The sequence below is a fragment of the Myotis davidii genome, unplaced genomic scaffold (genome assembly GCF_000327345.1).
Source record: "Myotis davidii unplaced genomic scaffold, ASM32734v1 scaffold393, whole genome shotgun sequence".
In the NCBI taxonomy this organism is placed as follows: domain Eukaryota; kingdom Metazoa; phylum Chordata; class Mammalia; order Chiroptera; family Vespertilionidae; genus Myotis; species Myotis davidii.
The window spans coordinates 921,177-943,870 of record NW_006285913.1 but is presented as its reverse complement, the minus strand read 5'-3'; the positions used below and the strand labels follow the sequence as shown (position 1 = coordinate 943,870).

The following is a 22,694-nucleotide window of genomic DNA, read 5'->3' as shown; positions in this document are numbered from 1 at the left end:
AATTATAAAGTGTACACTTCTGTAATACATAATTCTTATACTATTAGTGAAGTTAGGCATCTTGATAAATTTTCTTACCATTTGGGTTTTGTCTTCTATGAACTGACTATGCCTTTATCCATGTTGGGTTCTCTATTTTTTTAATTTTTGCCATTTAATGGACATAAAGTGGCATCTCATTATTATTTTAATTTGTATTTCTTATACTATTACTGAAGTTAGGCATCTTGATAAATTTTCTTACCGTTTGGGTTTTGTCTTCTATGAACTGACTATGTCTTTACCCATGTTGGATTCTCTATTTTTTTTTTTTAAAAAAACTTGCTATTTGTTTTATAATAATGAATATTAATAGATTTTGTTTGGCTTTATTACTATAAATGGTATTATTTTTATTTTCATTTTAAAAGGGAGAAAAGCTGTAGAAATACTTTCAAAGTCATAATAAATTTAAATTTTGTTTTTAGTCCAGATGTCAGAGCGTTCCTTCAAATGGACAGTCCGAAACACCAGTCAGACCCATCTGAAGATGAGGATGAAAGAAGTACTGAGAAGGTAGTTAAAAGGGAATGTATTTTTTAACAGAAAAAATACCACTCCCCAAAGATGAAATTATTGGCAACTTTAGGACATATAGTTAAAACAAAGTCATTTTATCCATTGTAAATTTTCTGTTCTGTAGAATACATAAAAACAAATGTGTATACTTCTTACTGACCACTATTATAACATTTATAAATGAGCACATTTTATAATAAAAAGTAATACAGGTTAATTAAATAGTTTTGAAAATAGTAAAAAGGGAAGTATTACCCATATTATCAGACCCAAGTAATTTTTAACATTTTAGTGATTTTTCTTTCTAATCTTCTCTTAACATACAGTGATTTTTCAAAATTATCTTAATTCTAATTATATAGTGTATACAGTTTTGTATTCCACTCTCTTCACTTAACATCTGATTTTTTTTGGTCACTATTTGCCTGCTTCTTCATCACTATACTTGAATAGGATATTTTAATTTTTTATTTATTTTGATTTTATTTTTTAAATATATTTTTATTGATTTCAGAGAGGAAGGGAGAGGGAGAGAGAGATAGAAACATCAATGATGAGAGAGAATCATTGATTGACTGCCTCCTGCACACCCCCTACTGGATATTGGGCCCGAAACCCAGGCATGTGCCCTGACCAGGGATCAAACCGTGACCTCCTGATTCATAGGTCAGTGCTCAATCGTTGAGCTACACTGGCTAAGCAGATATTTTTATTTTTTAAAATAAATTATGATAAATATAGTAAGTTCATGCCTTATTACGAAGCTGTTTTCTGCATTTACTTTAAAAATTATCTGGGAAAGGTAAATTATAATAATGTTACTTAACGGATTATTAGCAATTCCAGTTATAATTACAAGTGTTATAAATATGATAATACCTTTATAATTCAGGATTGTTTATTAAAATATATACATGCAAATCAGAGGTTTTGGGTTGGAGGGCATCTTTGTTTTTATAATTTCTTTTATTTATGTCATGGTTCTCTTTTTGTAACTTAAAAGATAATATTATGAGTTGGAACATGACTGCCCCACAGCTAGAACCTTCATTTGATAATAGATGTATTCCTTTTTTGCAACTGCTGGAAAGTAGTAATGTTTCTCTGAGACCCCAAGGGGATGCTCAGTTAAGAGAACAGGTTTAACTTTTTCATCTGTGACATGGTTGCTCCTAGGACAACATAAAAGAATCTTTTCATCTTATACTTCTGCGACTAATACAAAGAGTAACTGGAAAGCATTTGTAACTAAAGAGGTAGTGTCTGTATAAAAAGCACATATAAATGGATTTTTCAAAAGAATATTTAAGATCCCAGTAGGTAAAAGAAAAAGGAACATGAAGAAATACTGTTTGTAAATAAATGTATGGGAAAATGTTCAGCCTTGATACCAATAGAAGAGTATTTTTAAATGAGATTTTTTTTTCTCTCTATCAAGTTTACTAAAATGTAACGGAAATAAAATACTGTAGGACTGAGAAGGTAAGGTACAGTGAGCACCCTTGGGCATTACTGGTATCATTATAAATTTATGCAACTCTTTTGGAAAGCAATTTGGCAATATGAATCAGACATAAATATTCATGTCCTTCGGGAGTTGAGGGAAATGAAATCCTTCCTATGGAAAAAAGACAAAGATGTTTGGTTTAGTATGATTTATAATGAAAAAGTAAAATCACGTTAAACATTCATCAGTCAAATAGTATGTCTCTATACATTTTACATTTAAAAAATATTTTTGAAGATATATTTTAAGTTTTGACATGCTATTAGATGAAATCAGGGTATAACATTTTATATGCATATTCACACAGTGTGATTATAGCCAGTTTTTAAAAGTTATGCAACGACTACAGTATATGAAATTACTGTTAAAAATTTACAAAATTATCTGTTGGTAAAGTTATGGATTTTTTTTAAAGAAGTCTTCCTAGTTTTTCCATATTTTCCCACTGTGAGTATATGTTATTAATTGAAAAGGATGAAACTGTTGAAAAATATTTTAAAGGACAAAAATCTATATAACCATGGTTTCCCATGTTTTACTTGCTAATCATGTTGAGAGTATGTAGGTTTAGGTCAATTAGAGAATGTCTTACCTTGCTATAAGAGACAGCTGGTTAAGAACCAACTGAGCCCACAGTTGGTTCGGTGTTGTCCTGTGCACCGAAAGGTTGCTGGTTCGATTCCCTGTGAGGGCACATGTCTGGTTGTGGGCTGGGTCCCTGGTAGGGGCATGCAGGAGGCAGCTAGTCAGTGTTTTGATCTCACATCAGTGTTTCTCTCTCCTTCTCCCTTCCTCTCTCTCTCTTAAAAAAAAAAAAAAAAAAAGAATAAAAGAAAGAACCAACTGAAAGATTCCTGGCTCCTGGCTTCTATTTTGTCACTATTAGCTTTAGATCTGAATTTTGTTTCTTTTTTCTTTTTTCATCCATAAAATCTGAAACTTAGACTAGGATATCTTGTAGTTTTAAAATACTGATAAAAAGAATCTCCTTTAAAAAGGAAACAAGCTATACTTGTCTTGTACTTGTAGCTCCTTATTAATAGTTACAAGTTAGGACCTTTAAGTCGATAAATTAATAGCCAGATAATATCTTAGAAGGCATATGGACCTACCCCTTATTTATAGAGAGAAAAATAGAGGTCAAGAGAGGTAAAGAAGCATGTTCTTGATTAGAGCTCACTCTGTTAATAAATTATACCTCACCCTCAGTTTAGTGATTAGAAGTAATATTTAAAAATAGCTGGGCAGGGAGCTGGGGGATTGAAGAAAAAAGAAGCGAGAACTCATTTATGCAGACAACAGTGTGGTCATTTTGGAGAGGAGGGCGGTGGGTGGAGGTGGAGGAGGGCGTAAGGGGATAAATGGTGTTGGTTAAAAATAAAAATAGTAGGTAGAGTTAAAAGTTACCTAATTATGCACTCCAGTAATTTTCATTATTATTTCAAAAATGTGCTCCACTGGAAAAACTATTGCCAAATAATAAAATCTTACTACATGTTAATATACTTCAGAGGACAAGTTGTTCATGTTACTATTTAATCCACGCTTACTAAATTCGCTTCCCGCATCTAAGAAAAATTTATTGAATGGAAACATGATCCAATTCTCTGCATATCATTAAAAGAATAAATGTATTGAAATTACAATTTAGTTCGGATTATGTTATCCTATTCTATGGGACACTATAATATGTAAACGTAATCATAGTATTAAGTCAGGTTAATATGCTCTACACCTTAAACTAAATTTATACAGTGCTGCTTGTCAAGTATATCTCAATAAAACTGGGGAGGGGGATTCCTCTATGTTATAATTATGCCACAATAAGGTAATTCTCATTTCATGAACCATTTTCTTTTGTCTTGTGCTTGACTGTTATGGTTCCTTATATTTTTGTGTTCTGGGGTTGACCTTTTTTTCCCTCTTTTTTGGGGGGATTGACCTTTTATTACAGAAAGATTTTTCACATAAAGGTATTGTTAGAAAATTAATTTGATTTGTAACTAAAAATTGGTGCCAGTGTTGTTGTTTCATAAGAAACATACTATTATACATCAGAACTTTTGTTCTTTATTTTTTAAAATAGCTTATATTCTGGAGATTGTTCATAAGTTTCAAATGAATTTAAGTGAAATGTATATGATATTTGTCTCTAATATGAAATTGCTTAGATAAAATTCATTGGTTATAATTAACTTAAAGAAGTTTTTAGCCTAGCCGGTGTGGCTCAGTGGTTGAGCGTTGACCTATGAGCCAGGAGTTCGATTGCCTAGGTTGCGGGCTCCCTCCCCGATGTGGGGTGTGCAGGAAGCAGCCAATCGGTGATTCTCTCTCATCATTAGTGTTTCTGTCTCTCTGGCCCTCTCCCTTCCTCTCTGAAATCAATAAAAATATTTTTTTTTTAAAAATAAGTTTTTAAAAGCTTATTTCATATCTATAGCTTACATGAAAAATCTTCTATAATAATAAAAGCATAATATGCTAATTAGGCCAGATGTCCTCCCAGATGACCTTCCAGACGAAGCCGGGGCTGCCAGGGAAGCCTGGCTCCTGGATACCAGAGGGGAAGGAAGGCCTACTCTTGCACGAATTTCGTGCATCGGGCCTCTAGTAATTACATAAGGCTCTAGTAAAAGTATCCAGCTTTATTGGAAAATTTGAAAACCAAAAGCCATTTTTAATCAGGTTATTTTTTTTAACCTTTATTGTTGATAGTATTACCGCTGTCCCCTAAGTTTTATTTTCTTTTCCCCACTGACCCCCTCCACCTCGCACCCGCCCCTCCCAGGCCTTCACCGGACTCTTGTTTGTGTCCATGGGCAGTGCATATATGCATATAAGTTCCCAGATAATCTCCTCCCCCACAACCAGGTCTTTAAATGTAAAAACGATCCTCCACGGTGCTTTCCCCAGTTTACTTCATTCATTTTCCACTTGGAGCTTGGTTTCTGCCTTACCCTTTTCCTTATAACTGCTCTTGAAATACGTCATAAAAATGATTATGGATGTTTCCAAATAAGTCTATACGTTTATTTAGAATGAGGGCTTTAGGTTTCTTTCACATCAAACATCTGGTGAAGTTAGGAAAACATTCATTGACCGTGGAAGCTCCATGATGAACTGTAATGTGTGTTTTTTCCCACTTCAACAGCTACACTCTACCTCACAGAACATCAACCTGGGACCGTCTGGAAATCCTCAGTAGGTTTGATTTGTTTCCAACAATCCTTTAAGTTCTAGGAGGATCTTTTATTTTTTTTAATGTGAATGTTTAGATATAATTTGACCAGTTTAACTGGAAGGCTGTGAGATATAACCGTAGCTACAGTGACTATAATACTGCCCTATGCTTGCCTAACTTACTGCTCTAGCTTTCCGTTGCTTTGGTAGAGCTCTGAGGCGTTTTTAACCCACAGATTATTGATCTGGTTCTATTTCACTTTTGTTACTTCCCTCTCCCTCTCCCTCTCTGTCTCTTTCTGCCTCTCTCTCTCTTTCTGTGCATGTGTATGGGTAAAATCCGTAGACTGTATTTCCCAGGGGTCCATAAGTCCTGGGGGTACTTGGGAAGTGTCCCGACAGAAGCATCCGTGCAGACCTAATTGATACTCTCCTAGTACTCAGTGTCATTGGTGCAACCCTGGTTGGTAGCCAGCTTGCTCCAGAGTACTCATGACACGTATTAGTTTATTAAAGGCTGCCAACCATTCTTTATGCAGTTTCTCCCGTATGTAATTGACCCCGGGAGGAACATTTTGAGGAACACCAGGAGTGGTAAATATAGACGCTGTCTTGAGTGTCAACTGTAGCGATTCATTGGAAGGGAATGCCCAGAAACGCCGAATACAAAGGATTCCGAGGCCACTTCCTGGCTTCGAGGAGTGCCCTGGACAGTTTAGTGATGTCTGCCTGGGTTAGAGAAGGACCGTTGCTATCCTTTCTTACAATGATTTTCACAGCCTTATTGGACTCATTCTAAAGTATTCTATCTTTTATCCCAGGGTACTACGCTTCCCTCACCCTTTTGGTCCTCTTAAACAGTGAGTATAGACAGATAAGAGGCATGGTCCAAGGATTGGGTCATGGGACACTTCGGCATTACAGGGAGGTCAGGGAGGAGCCAGGAAAGGACACTAAAGAAAGAGTAAGTGGTAAGGAAGGAGGAAAACAAGGACTGTAGTGTCACACAATCAGGTGAAGAAAGTTTCTCGAGGAGGGAGGGAGTCATTGACTCAGTTAATATTGCTAATAGGGCAGGTAAGATGAAGATGGGGAATCGACCACTGGCTTCAATAAGTCCCTGGTGATTGTTAGGAGCAGTGTGGTGGGTACAAAGACCCCGGCAGGAAAGGGTTCAAGACAGAGCTAGAGGAGAGGACAGCAGGTATGGACAATGAGTTTAGGCCACTTACTTGAGTTTTGCTGCAAAAGAAAGCACAGAAATGGGAGGGTGACTAGAAGAGGAAGTTTGGTTTTGAGCATTTTACTGCCATCATAGCACTGAGTTGGTCAGGCAGCACAAACACAGAAATTTGCTTTCAATTAGGGTTTATCACCAGCAGTTACCAATGGGGCCTCAGTTAGTGTGTTTCACATGAGGGATTTGCATGTTTTTTCACTATTATATTTGTTTAAAAAATTATTTCTGTATCTCGGCATATCATTAAAGAACAAAATAACTAGTCCAAAGAGCACGTTCTTGAAGAAGAAAAAAATCTAAGCTTAGTTAAGTATTTATTTCCCTAACCTTCACCTGTTACTATTTAACCTAGACTTGGTGTTACTCTCATGTTTGAATATACTATTTCTCTCAATGATGAATTGAAGGAAATGTAGATTCTAACTAGAGTCATTAACCTTTCCCTAGTACAACTTGGCAATTCAGACTGTGTTGAAGGAAACAGCTCTGCTGGCTGCTTATGCTCAACTTTCTGCTGCCCTGTGCTTTGCCTACATTCAGCCAATGCTTTTTTTTACTAACAGGATAGTAGAAATAGGACAATGTTAGCATTCCCTCTGGCTTCTCTACTCCTGGCTTTCCTATATTACCGCTTTTGAGAATAAGCAGAGAGAGGTCTTTATCTGTAATGTATAATAAGTGATATATATGCAAAGCACTGTGATGACTTTTTTTCTCCATCAGAAATTTTTCTTAGTGACTTTACTAGGTGTTTTAGCTATTAACTTCCTTTTCGGAAGAATTACCAAACTAGAAAATCCTTGGAAGGTATTACTAATTTATACAGTTATTCATTTTCTTCATTAATAACATCGGTGAGGTTTACAGTTAATAAAATTGGGTTAGATAGAAGCTACTTTGAGTTCAAAGATATATGTGTCATTTTCTTCTAATGGGGCTATTACTGAAGTTTCTTTTAAGCAGAACTTAGCAAGGCATAATGTTATAAAATATCAAGTTAGAAAGTAGATATTATTTCTTATTATTGCCTATTTTGTATTAAAAATGAGTTACCACTAGTGTGAAAGTTGAAGTCATCATGCTGAAGTGTTTTGTACCCAACATTTACTTATTAAAGAATGTGCTGAGAAATGTTTAAAAGTTAACATTTGTCCATTTTCTTGGAGGCTCATTCTTGTCGTTCATTTATTTCAGTGCTAAACCAACAGACTTTGATTTCTTAAAAGTTATTGGAAAAGGCAGCTTTGGCAAGGTAAGAGTGTGTTTATTTTCTCCTTCAGTAAATAAGTACTTAAGGAATGCATGCTTTATACTAGCCAGGCCACAAAGCCTGTTGGTATGCAGGGCATGGAGTTAAGATGCTTTCTCTACCTTCAGAGTACTGACAGAATAATTAGGGAGATAAGGCATCTACTTAAATTCTAACATAAAATTCACTTGTTCAAAAAGTATATGTTGAGCAGCTACTATGTGCCACGCGTTGTCCTGGGCCCTGTTTAGATAATACTGAACAAAACTGACATGGTTACTGCCTTTGTGACGCTTACAACCTAGTGGGGAAAATAGTCAAATAAAAATATGCAATAAAATAGATAATTGTAAGTAGTAATGGGGCTGTGAAAGAATTGAAGAATAGAGCAAAGTGACAGAAAACTGTAGGCAGTGGGGGTGGAGAGTGGGGGGGTCAGTAATTGCTACTCTGAAGAGGTCTATTGATGCTGAGGCAGAAGGACAAAAGTGAGCAGCTGTGTAAAAAATAGTTGGGGGAGAAAGGCTCTGGAAAGACCCTACTTCTCCTCAGAAGTGAGTGTCAACTGAACCATTTAACTTGACAGTGTGGCCACCAGGGAAAGACAAGGCCACAAGTGTCATAGATGGTTTATCAGAATCATAAAATATATTTAAATGCTTTTTTTTGCATTATACTTCAATCTGCAGTCAAAATAAATATGTATGTATTTAATTATAGTTTGCTATATTCGTAGCTTTCTGTATCTCTGGCTTGTTTTCTGAGTTCCCTAGATACTAGAAACTGTGACCATGCAGTTAAACCCATGTGTGTTCATTAACTCAGAAATATATATTTTGACCACCTGCTACATGCTGGGCAATAGAAAGATAGAAATAGATCCGCTCTCAAAATGCTCACAGTTCCTTGAGATGGTAGAGATACTCTGTCATTAATAACAAAAAGCATTATCTTTTGGAAACTTCATGTTTAGAGTCTACCAGGATTGGGTTCTTGCATACAATGTGAGATGTAGGGTCACAGTTTATTTGTTCCCTGTGGATAGCTAATGTATCCCACATAATTTATTGCAAAGACTGTTCTTTCCCCATTGATCTGCAGGGTAGCCTTCATCACATCTCCAGTGTCCATGTGTGCGTGGATCTACTTGTAGATTTTATGTTTATATTTGTTTCTAGATTGTGTATTGTGTTGCAGTAGTCTGTCTGTCTATCCTTGCACCAATACCACATTGTCTATCCTTGCACCAATACCACATTGTCCTGACAAATGTAGCTTGATTTCCAACAGAACCAGTCCTCCCTCCTCATTCTTCTTCATGAAGCTATTCTTAGCTCTCTGCATATCTATGTAAATGTTAGAAATTATCATGCCAGTTTCCACAAGATTCTGTTGGATTTTTATTGGAATTGCATTGAGTCTTTAGGTCAATTTGGCAAGAATTGTCATCTTCACATTACTGAGTCTTCTAATCAGTGACCATGGTATATCCTTTTGTTAATTTAGTTCATGTTTATTTTTTCTCAGGACTGTTTCATAGTGTTCTATAATGGGCTGGGTTGCATGCACTTTCAAGGACCTAATTACACATCTTTAATTAGATATTTATTCCTCTACATTGTGTTTTCTTTATGCTGATTGAAACTTGTTATTTATTGAAGCTGAATTATGCAATACCTATGACACATTGGTTCTACTCCTAGCTTTACATCCAACAGAAATGCATGCACATATGCACTAGGAGAGGTATGTGCCAGAATATTCATAACATCGTTATTCATCAGCAATTTAAATGTCTGTCAACAAAAGAGTGGGTTAAATTGTGTAATGCAGTAGTCTACATAGCAATAAAAATTTTAAAAACTATATGACATGCCACAACTTGAATGGGTATTAGATAATTTAGAGTGAAAGAAGTTAGTCAGAGACAATGCTACATGATTCTAATTTTAAAAATTTTTAAATGATAATATCAAATTACTGGTGTTATTATGAGTTAAGATAGTGGTTACCTTTGAGGAAGACAGGGATGAGTAGTTTCTGGAATGGGGCCAAAGTGGGGAATTCAGGCTACCCAAAATGTTTTACCTTTTGACCTGGATAGTGCTTACATAATGTGCTCATTTTGTAATAATTTACTGAACCATAATGATTTGTGAGTTATTTTACTTATATGTTGGTTAATAAAAATTAAAAATCTTGCAAAATGATTGGAAACCAACAAAGAGCCGTAAAACAAAGAGAAACAGAATACAAAAAGAAGGAAAAGCAGAAAAATGCAAATTCACAATATGTTTGAAAAATATATATGATAAGCTAAAATAAATAATGGCAATTAACATTCTTTTTTTAAAAAAAATATTTCTTTATTGATTTCAGAGAGGAAGGGAGAGAGAGAGAGAGAGAGACATCAATGATGAGAGAGAATCATTGATTGGCTGCCTCCTGCACACCCACACTGGGGATCGAGCCCGCAACCCAGGCATGTGCCCTAGGCCGGAATCGAACCCGGGACCCCGCAGTCCGCAGGCCAACGCTCTATCCACTGAGCCAAGCCTGCTAGGGCTAACACTTATTCTTATCTTTTCTCCAGCGAGTGGTCTTGGTTTCACTTTTTCATTTGCACATTTTTGTTGTTGTTGTTGTTGTTGTTGTTAATCCTAAACTAAGGATAACTTTCTATTGCTTTTCATAGTGTAAGGGAGGGGAGAGAGAGAGCAACATCGATGTGAGAGAGACACATTGATTGGTTGCTTCCCTCACTTGTCCCAACCGGTGGGGCTGGGATCTAGCCTGCAACCGAGGTACTTGCCCTTGAGTGGAATCGAACCTGGGATCCTTAAGTCCAGAGACTGGTGCTCTCTCCACTGAACCAAACTGGCTAGGCCTGCATATTTGTTTGTTAACCATTTGTCTGTTCTCCAAATCTACAATGGGGGGAAAAATACCCACTTGAAGGAAATCAGTACTTCCTAATTGCCACATTATTTGAATTACTATCTCAGAATGTACTTGAAGACGAACCAATGAAAATAGAGAAGGAAAAGTCAGGCAGGTGTGAGGTGCTGAGAAAAGGAAAAGTGTAAGAAAGAAAGAACGTTCAACAGAGTCAAATATTGCGGAGAACAAAAGAATGGGGCATGAGAAGAGTGCCACCAATTGAGCGCCGGCCAATTTCACCCTGAAGACGTTTTGACTACATCTTTTTTAATAACAAACACTTTTTTTCAAATTAATAGACATCATTTTTTAAAAACAGTTTTAGATTTACAGAAAAACTGAGTAAAGAGAAAAATACAGAAAGTTCGGAGATTTCCCAAACCAGCCCCTAGTCTACACCCACAATTTGCCCTTTTATCAACATCTCACATTAGTATGGTACATTTGTCTAATTCATGAACCAATGCTGATGCATTATTATTAACTAGAGTTTATCATTTATTTAGGTTTTGTTAGTTTTGACCTTTTTCTGTTCCAGATCTCATCCACCATACCACATTACATTTAGTTGTGTGTGCTCCTTAAGTTCCTCTTAGCTGTGATAGTTTCTCAGACTTTCCTTGGTTGTGAGGACTGATGGGTTTGAGAAGCTCTGGTTAGGTATATTGAAGAGGTCCCTCTGTTGGGATGTGTCAGATATGTTTCTCATGCTTCGACTGGGGTTATAGGTTGGATGAGGAACACCACAGATGTACAAGAAGGGAAGGAAGGCCCAGCAGTGTCACTGTTGTGCCAGATCATCTTAGAAAGCTTGGGAATGTGTTGTTGAATAGTTACACAACTTGTGGGTCATCCTGAATTTCTTAAAATTACTTGCAGAATCTTGAGTATATGTCTACCTGTGTTCTGAGGCCAAATCCTCTTACGTTTCTTCAGGTCCTTGAAAGTGCACACAACCCAACTCAGCTATCCACGGCGCCTCTTCCTCTCAACTCTTCCTAATGTGAAGCCTCTAAGAGAAACCTAAAAGTTAAAACAAAAATTTATTTTGATCATCTAGAAACCGTTTTCTTCTCCTTTTTTTTTTTTTTTAATGTAGCCATGAAGTTTATAGCCTCAATATTTTCTAAGGACACTCTTCAACTCATGGTTGGCACGCGCGCGCACACACACACACACACACACACACGGGCATAAAGATCTACAACAGTATAGATTCTGGTACTTAACTTTAGTAAAAATCTCAAACATCAGCACACAAAGAAATGGTGCCTGGCTATTCAAATGATCGTCCTTTTTTTTTTAAAATATATTTTATTGGTTTTTTACAGAGAGGAAGGGAGAGGGACAGACAGTTAGAAACATCAATGAGAGAGAAACATCAATCAGCTGCCTCCTGCACACCCCCAACTGGGGATGTGGTCGCAACCAAGGTACATGCCCTTGACCGGAATCGAACCTGGGACCTTTCAGTCCGCAGGCCGACGCTCTATCCACTGAGCCAAACCAGTGAGGGCTGATCGTCCTTTTTTGTTTTATTGAAATGCTTAAGGAAAAGTGGGTTTATAGAAATAAATTTAGTATTTTTCAAAACAACCTTATATTATCTAGGTCTTCTGTAGATTTTTTATACAATTTAAGTATTGATTTATTTACAAGTGAGTTATTGCTGTTAAAGTATTGACATTTCTAATAGTCTGCACAATCTTTAATTAAAACAGGTTCTTCTTGCAAAACGGAAACTGGATGGAAAATTTTATGCTGTCAAAGTGTTACAGAAAAAAATCGTTCTCAACAGAAGAGAGGTGAAATAAAAGAGCTTTGTTTCTCCTAAGCCCCTCTTTTCAATTAACAGAGCTATTTTATTGTGTATAATACAAGTTGATCCTTTACCTTTTTTTTTTTTTAACAGCAAAAACATATTATGGCTGAACGTAATGTGCTCTTGAAAAATGTGAAGCATCCATTTTTGGTTGGATTACATTATTCCTTCCAAACAACTGAAAAGCTTTATTTTGTTCTGGATTTTGTTAATGGAGGGGAGGTGAGTTTTATAATTAGTTTTATAATACTGATACTGTTTAGGAAAAATAGAATCAGGTCAAAGTTTTTCTTTCCTTATACATTTTTGGGAGGTTAGTCCAGCATCAGCTGCTATTTGTCGAGTAGCAACAATATTTAAGGCGCTGGTTAATAAGCATGATGCAAGCTCAAAGCTCTTCTTAAATCAGCTTATGGTGTAGGTGGGGAGGTTCATGAAAGAAACTTAACATGAAGTTGCAGTCTTTGTGGATAGTTTTGGCACTCCTATAAAGCAAGAATAACATACTGAAGCATTAGAATAAAACATGATTTATAATTTAGATAATTGTTGCTTTAACACTTGTATATAAATACTACTATAGCCTGTCATTTTCTCTTTTTTTATTGAATTTATTGAGGTGACATTGTTCACAAAGTCATACAGGTTTCAAGTGTACAACTCAGCAGACCATCATCTGCACATTGCATTACATGCCCATTGCCCAATGCAGTTTCTCTCCATCCCCATTTATCCCCGCTTTGCCCGCCTCCACCTCCCCGCGGCCCCCCTTGTCTCTGGTTGTCACCACACCGTTGTCTTTGTCTATGTGTTTTATGTGTGTGTGTCTTTGTTCACCTTTTTTCATCCAGCTCCCAAAACCCGCTCTCCTGACAGCTGTCAGTCTGTTCCATGTAACCATCCATGCCTTTGATTCTATTGTTCGTCAGTTTATTTTGCTCATTGGATTCCACATGTAAGTCAAATAATATTAGCCTGTCATGTTCTAAAGTGTTCAAACTGTCACTCAGATGAGAGGAACCTCTAATAAAGGGTTCTGTGGTGGAGTCAGTTTCATGTTATATCCCATTGGTGACTAACAGTATGTTTCTTGGTGATTCGCAATGCGTTTCCCCATGTTCAAGACTTTGAGCAAACCACCTTAAACAAAGCCAGGATGTCTTTTTGTTGTTGTTGTTGTTGTTGTTGTTAATCCTCACCCGAGGACATTTTCCCATTGATTTCTAGAGAAAGTGGAAGGGAGGAGGAGAGATGGAGAAATATCCATGTGAGAGAGATATCAATTGGTTGCCTCGCAAACACGCCCTGACCGGAATCGAACATGAGACCAGTAAGTCTGCAGGCTGACACTCTAACCTCTGAGCCAAACCGGCTAGGGCTAGCCAGGATTTCTTTAAAAATACTGTTTTACTACATAGTCCCCTTGTTTGTTTGAACCAAATCTGTTAATAATATTCCCCAAAACTCTGGATCAAAGGGATATTGAAATACATTTTGGGAAATGCTGCTGTTATTATAATAACTATAGTAATAGCTAACATGTATCGAGTATACTTATAGGCCCAGCACTCTGATTCTTTGTATTATTTTATCTTTAACAACAATTTTATTATATAAAACAAAGAAACTGAGCACAGAGAAACTGGCTCACTTGCTCAAGTTACATGGTCAGTAAGTATTGGAGCCAGGAATTGAACTCAGGCCGTGTGATTCCAGGATCTAGGCAGCTGACCACCCCCTTTTCTCTGCTTCTCAAGTCTCATGTCATTCTGATTTATTTGATCTCTGATCCGCGACTATCTCTAAAAATTACGTTAACTGGCAGGTATTTTCATATCTTTAACAAAGGGATCTTCCATTTCCTCATCTCAGAGAGAGAGAGAAAGAATATTTTAGCCTTACTATAGTACACATAACTGTAGAATAAAGGAACAAGAAGGAAGACCAATTTCTATTCTACAAACTGACAGGTGATCAAACACAGCTAGATAATTTGAGGGTAAGATTATAAAAAGAATCATTATTCAATCCCCTGCATCCATGACAAAAATGCCTTGTACCTTCTCAGTGTAGAGCAAAATTATGAATCCCCCAGGCACCCTGATTCAGAGATAAATGTGGCTCCACATTGTTCCCCCCTAAAAAGTTGGTATTTTAGTGTGTGTGTGTGTGTGTGTGTGCGTGTATGCACGTGCTAACATATAATGAGTTTATTGAGGGCATGGTACTTCGTAAGTATTTTATTTTATTTATTTTTTTAATATATTTTACTGATTTTTTACAGAGAGGAAGGGAGAGAGATAGAAAGTTAGAAACATCGATGAGAGAGAAACATAGATCAGCCGCCTCCCTCACACCCCCTACTGGGGATGTGCCCACAACCCAGGGACATGCCATTGACCGGAATCGAACCTGGGACCTTTCAGTCCGCAGGCCGACGCTCTATCCACTGAGCCAAACTGGTTCGGCTCGTAATTATTTTACATGCATTATTTCAATTAATCATCACAACTTTTTTTAAATTGATTTTTTAGAGAGAGAGAAACATTGATTTTTTTGTGTTTGTTTCACTTATTGATGCATTCATTGGTTGATTCTTGTATGTGCCCTAACCAGGGATCAAACCCACAGCCTTAGCATATGGGAACAATGCTATCACCAACTGAGATGCCCGGTCAGGGCTCATCACAACTCTTTGAGATAAACACTCTTATACGCATATTATAGATAAGGAAATGAAGGCTCTAGAAGCTAAGTAATGTTCTAGTAAGTGTCAGACCCTGGATTTAACATAGATATAGGTACCACTATGTGTCTTTGAAATGTCATGCGAGGCCTCTAACCGCAAATGAGATCCTACTGCACGTTTCCTGCTTTGCCTGTGGTTTCTTCATGCTGCTTTAAGACTTTGCTTCTGAGTTCCTTTTTCACAATGACTGCTCATAAATTTAGTGGCAAAGGAGGAAAGAGGCGGGCTTGTCTTCTGAAAAGGTACTCTTGGCTGAGATAGGCGAGAGGGGGAAGAGAATGAACCAGAATGTTGGGGTGGATGGAGGCGGAGTTGAGTGGGGCAATAGGTAGAAGAGGAATAAAGACAAGGAGAGCCCTAGCCGGTTTGGTTCAGTGGATAGAGCTTTGGCATGCGGACCGAAGGGGCCCCGGGCTCGATTCTGGTCAAGGCATATGGGAATATGCCTTAGTTTCAGGCTCGGGCCCTGGTTGGAGCTTGTGCAGGAGGCAACCAATCGATGTGTATTTCTCTCTGGCTCTCCCTCTCTCTTCCACTCTCCCTAAAGATCAATGGAAAAATATCCTTGGGTGAGGATTAAAAAAAAGAAAGACAAGGAGAAAAGATAGAGATAGAAGGAGTGTACTTTCATTGTGTGTATACTATTATTTCTATTATTTTCCCTAATATTCATACTGACATTTTAACTTTGACATGTGATATTTATCATTGTATACTACTTCAGATATGATTTGGAGCCAGGTAGAGTATAAACAAATATGGTGCTGGGCATATAAACGAGCCTTTTTGTGCCTCAACTTTCTCATTAGTTTCCTACCTCAAAATAGTTGGATGGATTAAATAACACAAGCATACAAAGTCCTTAGCATAGTGCCTTTGATTTAGTGGGTGGTCAGTGTTAGCTGTTATTAGTGGATGGTCGGATTTTCATTTGGGGTGATTTTCATTAGCATTATATTGGAGAGATGTAATCAGGTTATCATTAAATATAATATTACAGTGGTGTATGCTACAGCTAGTAAAAACCGTGGTAGGGATAAAAAGGAGGGAGTAGTTCAGAAATAATTAGAAGAGAAGAATTTATTCTGGGTTGGATGCAGGGGCTAAGGGTAAAGGAGCAGTACAGGCGAATCCCAGTTCAGCCCCCGTTTATCTACTCTGTCAGGATCTGGCACCTATCTTCACTCTCACCTTTCAGAAGAGTTTTAAGAAAAAAATCTTGGACAATCTTGGAAAATCAGAGAAGCACACCAAAAGGGAAGAATCAGAATTTGAACCCAATCTGATCAGCTGTGCAACCTGACTCTCCCCTGTATCTGGTTGCCTCCCATGGGTAGAGGGCTGGGTAGAACGCGATAGCATTAAAGGAGAGACACAGCAGGAGCAGTAAGTCTGTAAGAGAAGACAAGTTAGATTTATTGGCTTATGAAATATTCAAAAAAAGAGCAGCATGTCTTTGCAGTAAAAGCTCCAGAGGTCTGGGTTAGAGACGGTCCACGTGAAAGACATCCACATAGAGGTGGTGGTTAGTCATTCGATTGGATTTGGTTACCTGGATGGTATGCATACAAAGAATAACAGTGGAGAAACCCAGGACAGAGAAACCTTGTTAATCCCTGCAGTTAAGGAGCCAGAAAGGAGAGGAAATAGAACTCTCCAAGAGGTAGAAGATCTAGGGAGAGATAATTATCTCAGATCATTGTCTTAGAAGCCAAGAAACGTAGAGTAAGTTGAGCAAACTTTACCCAGGCAGGTAACCTAAAGAGTAAAGGATAGACGGGTTATAAAAATAAATTCAGAATTGGGAAGTATAAGAAATGAACTGGAGAGTGCAGCTACTGCTTAGCTCTAGCCATTTGCTATCACATTCAAAAGAAACCAATTTTTACCAAAAACTTTTTCTAGTTTTTATATGTTACTATTTAATTTAGATTTTTCTAAAAACAGTATTTGGCTCAAACAAATTATATCTGTGGGTTCTATTTGGTCTGCTAACCACTAGTTTACAGTCTCTGAAGAGTGTTTGGTGTTTTTCCAAAGGGAAGAACAGTCAAAATAGGTCCAGTAAGCTACTGTAAGTACATGGCAAGGTCAAGATCATTGGTCTGCACTGGTGATCTTTTCCAGAGTGGTTGCCTGGAGTGGTGAGGACAGTGCCACATTGAGGATTGACGGGTAAATGGGAGATGAGTAAGTTAGCAGGGTAATGAAAGATGTGTGGTTGAGGAGAGACCGTGATTGCTAAGTTGGGGGCACACACAAGGGAGAGTCACAGTTCTGTGCTTTGGTGCAAAGTAACACCAAAGTAACAAAAACAAGCCCTATTTTTATATTTATAGAACATATTTATTTCACTCTGTGAATGATCTTAATTTTACAGCTGTTTTTTCACTTACAAAGAGAGCGGTCCTTTCCTGAACACAGAGCAAGGTTTTATGCTGCTGAAATCGCCAGCGCATTGGGTTACTTGCACTCCATCAAAATAGTGTACAGGTGAATTTTTTAAATATTACTTATAAAAAATGTCTTCTTCTCATTTTATTTCGGCTAATAGTCACGTTTGCTTTTCTTTCCTTTTAATTTGATAGAGACTTGAAACCGGAAAATATTCTTCTGGATTCTGTAGTAAGTATTGTCTTTTAAAAATCTACTATTTCTCAGTTTTTGTTGTTTTTAGGCGTAGTGGAAAAAAGCCAGCCGCAAAGATTCAACACTGCTTGATTCCATTTTATATAACATGTTTGCAATGACAAAACTATAGAGATGGAGATCAGATTAGTGGGTGCAAGGGCACAGGGATCGAGGAGATAGTGGAGTGCAAGCATAAAGGGATAGCACCAGGGATTCCTTTGTTCCTTTGGGATTGATGGATGCCTGATTGTGGTGGTAGATACACGAATGTGTACATCTCTATGACATAGAACTACACATACACAAATGCATGCATTACGAAATAGTGAAAACTGAATAAGGTTGGCAGTCTGGTTAATATTCTATCAATGCCAGTTTCCCAGTTTTGATATTGTAGTACAGTTATATGAGGTGCCAGCATTGGGGGATGCTGGGTGAGGGGTACATGGAACTCAGTGTATTATTTCTGCAGTTTACCTGTGGGTCTATCATTATTTCAAAATAAAATGGTTTTTTGAAATTGTCCGTTTATGTTCATGCATTGTTTTATCTTATTGTCCTTCTATTTCTCAGGGACATGTTGTCTTAACAGATTTTGGGCTTTGTAAAGAAGGAATTGCTATTTCTGATACCACAACGACATTTTGTGGAACACCAGAGGTAAGAAGGGTGTCTCATTTGTCATTCACATAATCATGTATAAAATGAAGAGATGAATCACAAATTGCATATGCAAAATTTGAAATCAGAAAACTAGAATAAAACCTGTCATTTTAGCTTCTGCCAATTGGAAATATCTGATAATCATTACTTCTGAATAAAGTTTATTGATAGTTGGTATTTTTAACTGTGATAGTGCGATACCACCACCAGATAACCCACCAAAGATATAAATTATGCTTGTTTTTATTGTTTAACTTAGACTTCCTTTTATGTTACTCTTCACCCCAGGATATTTTTCCATTGATTTTTAGGGAGAGTGGAAGAGAGAGGGAAAGACAGAGAGAAACATCGATGTGAGAGAAACACATTGATTGGTTGCCTCCTCCATGTGCCCCGACCAGCACCTGGGCCTTGAAGGAGCCCTTGACTGGAATCGAACCCAGAGCCCTTTGGTCCACAGGCCAACGCTCTATCCACTGAGCCAAACTGGCTAGGGCTACCTTAGACTTCTTTAAGCATTTGATTTTTACTTCTAATGCTTCAAGATAAAATCACAAATCAGTGATGAAACTATCCTAAAATTGTGATAATGTTTGCACAACTCTAAATATATTAAAAACCATTGAATTGTACACTTCAAATGGGGAAATTGCATGGTTTGTGAATATCTTAATAAAGCTCTTTTAAAAATAAGCTGAAGCAAATATGGCAAGAGATTGGCATTGCCTAATTTAGGTGAAAGTTTTATTGGTTTCTATTATATTTTCTATTTTTATGTATGGTTAAAATATTTTATAATAAAATTAAGTGTTTATTTAACTGAAGAAAATAAGACAGAGGATGTGGGGGGGAAATTCATAAATCAGAATTTATTAACCCAAACATTCCATTCTCTAAGCATATTAGCTAGCAGAAATGTATCTTTCTATTCGAAATAATAGTCCTTACAATTTATGTTAAAGCTTTCTTATTCTTTCTCTCTCTCTCTCTCTCTCTCTCTCACACACACACACACACACACACACACACACACACACACAAATTTTAGTGTATTTATAGTGATCTTAGGTGCCAGGTAGTATTTCATCATTATTGCCGAATAATAGCAGATATTGTTAAAAATGTGTGATAGACTAGCTCACATGACACTTGTAATCAAGATCAGAAACGTAATTAAAAGTAGCTGTAAGCAACAATATTTACTTTAAAATGTATTTTTTTTTCTTCCTTTCTATAATCTAACCTTGTTCTTGTTTATTGTAACCATTCTATTTTGGTTTATGTCTGAAGAAACATTTTTTTGTGAATGTATATTGATCACATAGTTAACAAAATCTTTAAGTCCTGTAGGTTTTAGAAAGGAACAAGTTCTTTTGTCATCTAAGTTTTAATGTGGTCAGAAATTATTAAACCTCCTTTCAATTTATTTTGCCATTTTTTTTAGCATATGAAAAAGCTTAAGAAGAAATCATTTCCTTATTTCATATGGAAAAGGAAAAAATATTTTTTGGAATCTGAAATTCAAATTAACCATCTTATATTTGTGAAGTGGTTATGAGTTTAAGTATTTTATAAGTTAAAGTGTAAATAGCTGTGTGGTAACTTAAACATTTGTAAATAATATGTTAGAGAATTACAGTTGTAATTTCCTAAGAAGAATGCAATTCATTCTTTTTCTTTCATTGAAAAAAAAAAAAGAATTATAATTGCCACATTAGTAATCCTTTCTTTGGGAGAAACAATTATGAGTAATGACCAGAAAATTTTTTTAAAAATATATTTTATTGATTTTTTACAGAGAGCAATGGAGAGGGATAGAGAGTTAGAAACATCAATGAGAGAAACATTAATGCCTCCTGCACACTCCCCACTGGGTATGTGCTCGCAACCCAGGTACATGCCCTTGACCGGAATCGTACCTGGGACCCTTGAGTCCACAGGCCAATATTCTATCCACTGAGCCAAACCGGTTAGGGCCAGAGGAATTTTTAAGATAAATTAATCTTGTAAAAGATTTCCTCCTCTTCCCCTCCTCCCACACACGCAAAGTACCTACTTTGTATTACAGTTTCTACATTCGCTGCCCTTTTCTGTTTGTCTTAACTGCATCACAGTTTCTGGGGAAATGTTTGAGTATGTGTATTTTGAAAAATGTCCCAATGGATTTTGAAGAATCACTAGTATAAAATGAAAATTGGAATGAAAATGGAAATACCCAATTTTAAAATCTAGATATGTTTTTAGCATAATAGTAATACCTAAAATTTGTTAAATTTCTCAATTATTTCCAAACTTAGTTTTGTTTATTGAGTTGCACTGATATTTCATCTTTTCTGTAGTACCTAGCACCTGAAGTGATCAGAAAACAGCCCTATGACAATACTGTAGATTGGTGGTGCCTTGGTGCTGTACTGTATGAAATGCTGTATGGGTTGGTATGTATTTCTACTCTTTCATTATTTTCCCAATATATTATAATTGATTTGCATTTTCTCTTTCTCTTTCTCTTTCAGTAATCTTGTGGACACTTAGGTAACATTAATAGAGTAGTAGTAACATGGTAAAAATGAATCCAAAACCATGTATACACAAAAAGAAAAACTTACCTTTTGTTAATAGTTTTTAAATGTAATTTTTCTATCAGAGTAATTACTGCTTCAAGTATTCTCCTCCCTCTCTCATTTTGTTGAAATAGACACATAGTTGTAATATTAAAATTATCCACTTTTATTCAATTTACCCTAGTCATCATTCTGCCTAATTTCAAAAAGATGGAAAGAAAAAAAGATGTTTGTATTTATTAGAAGATAATGCCTTTTGGGCTTTTCCTTGTATTTTGTTTTTATAGGATTTAATTAATACACTGGTGCTCCACTTTTTCCATCACTGAGAACCATCTCTTCCATTCACCGTATATACCATGTCTTAAGATTTCATTTTTTTAAAAAAAGGGATGTTTACTATGTAATGTTTCCCCAGCTAGAGCTACTGATTAACATGAGTACATTTGTTTTGCTACATTGAGTTAATACTCCAACCTAAAGCAAACAATTTAGGCATTTTAGTGGGTTTACTGTTCCTTGTAGAAATAATGTACGCTTTTATTTAGCCTTTTGGAAATAGTTGGAATCTTTTCTAGGCTCCCTTTGTGGTCCCATGAGTGTCCCGTGGCCTCAGGCTGGGAACCATCCACTCATCCCCCCTGGTGCTGCCTCCACTAAACTAAATAACACCATCATCTGAGACCTGAGCTGGGGCTTGTTATTTTGTTCTGCTTTTTGTTGTGTATTCCCCCTCCCTCCTCCCTGAAAACTGGGGAGCTCTCAGCACATTTAGGAGCATTTGTCTCATGTTGCTAACTTGGAATGATAGATTCTCATGACTTCCAACACTGTCTCGTTTTTGCCCTTGACGAAGATCCACTTGTTAAAAGATCTAGTTTTCCGGTTATGCCAGTGACTTAGAACACCTCAAACCCACTTTATACCTCACTTTAAGTGTTGGATAGTTGCCATTTAGATATCTCTGAGTCCTTTTAATTTCTTTAGACGACTTTGAAAGCATTAAATATTATCATTGTGTATAAAATGCAGTTGATTCGAACGGGAGCATTAGAAACATATACTGGTACTTCATTAATTAACTTATATTAACTATATTAAAATCAAGCTAGATTTTAAAAAGTAAAAAATAAAGTTTTTCTTCCTGCAGAGTACACCCATAATGCCCCAGTACTTAGGAGGGAGCATGATCTTCAGGTCTTCATCTTTTCAGGCAATCTCTGTTTTAATTTATTTATTCCCAAGTCTCAAGAAATTATTTAATGTTGGATCTCTGTTTCCAATAATTCTGTCATTATGCCCATGATGAGGTTGGTGGTGGTTTTCTTTAAAACAGATACTGTTGAAACTTTTATACAATTGGTACCTGTGTTATTGGACAGACTGGCCCTAATTCATTCAATGCACATGCATTAAGCTCTCTGTGTGCTGGGTTTAAACATCTCTTTGCATTCATTAGAAGGCCACACTGCACCCAAAGATGTCTGTGTATTTCTTTTGTCCAGACCCAGTCTGCTCCCTATAGATCAAGGCCAAAACTATTTTAACCCAAACATTTTGGCATCGTTCAGTTCACACTAACTATTTATTTTAC

General features: G+C 36.6%; 1 protein-coding gene across 1 annotated transcript in view; it reads left to right on the top strand.

Annotated features, from left to right (window-relative positions):
- The window catches only part of LOC102756639 (serine/threonine-protein kinase Sgk3), a 52,032-nt gene that overhangs the window by 22,545 nt on the left and 6,793 nt on the right, over positions 1-22,694 (top strand). The window contains exons 5-13 of the mRNA XM_015559538.1: positions 356-555; positions 5,217-5,266; positions 7,680-7,737; positions 12,396-12,479; positions 12,587-12,718; positions 17,626-17,738; positions 17,834-17,870; positions 18,450-18,536; positions 20,879-20,974. Of these exons, the coding sequence (XP_015415024.1) occupies positions 356-555; positions 5,217-5,266; positions 7,680-7,737; positions 12,396-12,479; positions 12,587-12,718; positions 17,626-17,738; positions 17,834-17,870; positions 18,450-18,536; positions 20,879-20,974 (857 nt within the window). The remainder of the gene's footprint in view (positions 1-355; positions 556-5,216; positions 5,267-7,679; positions 7,738-12,395; positions 12,480-12,586; positions 12,719-17,625; positions 17,739-17,833; positions 17,871-18,449; positions 18,537-20,878; positions 20,975-22,694) is intronic.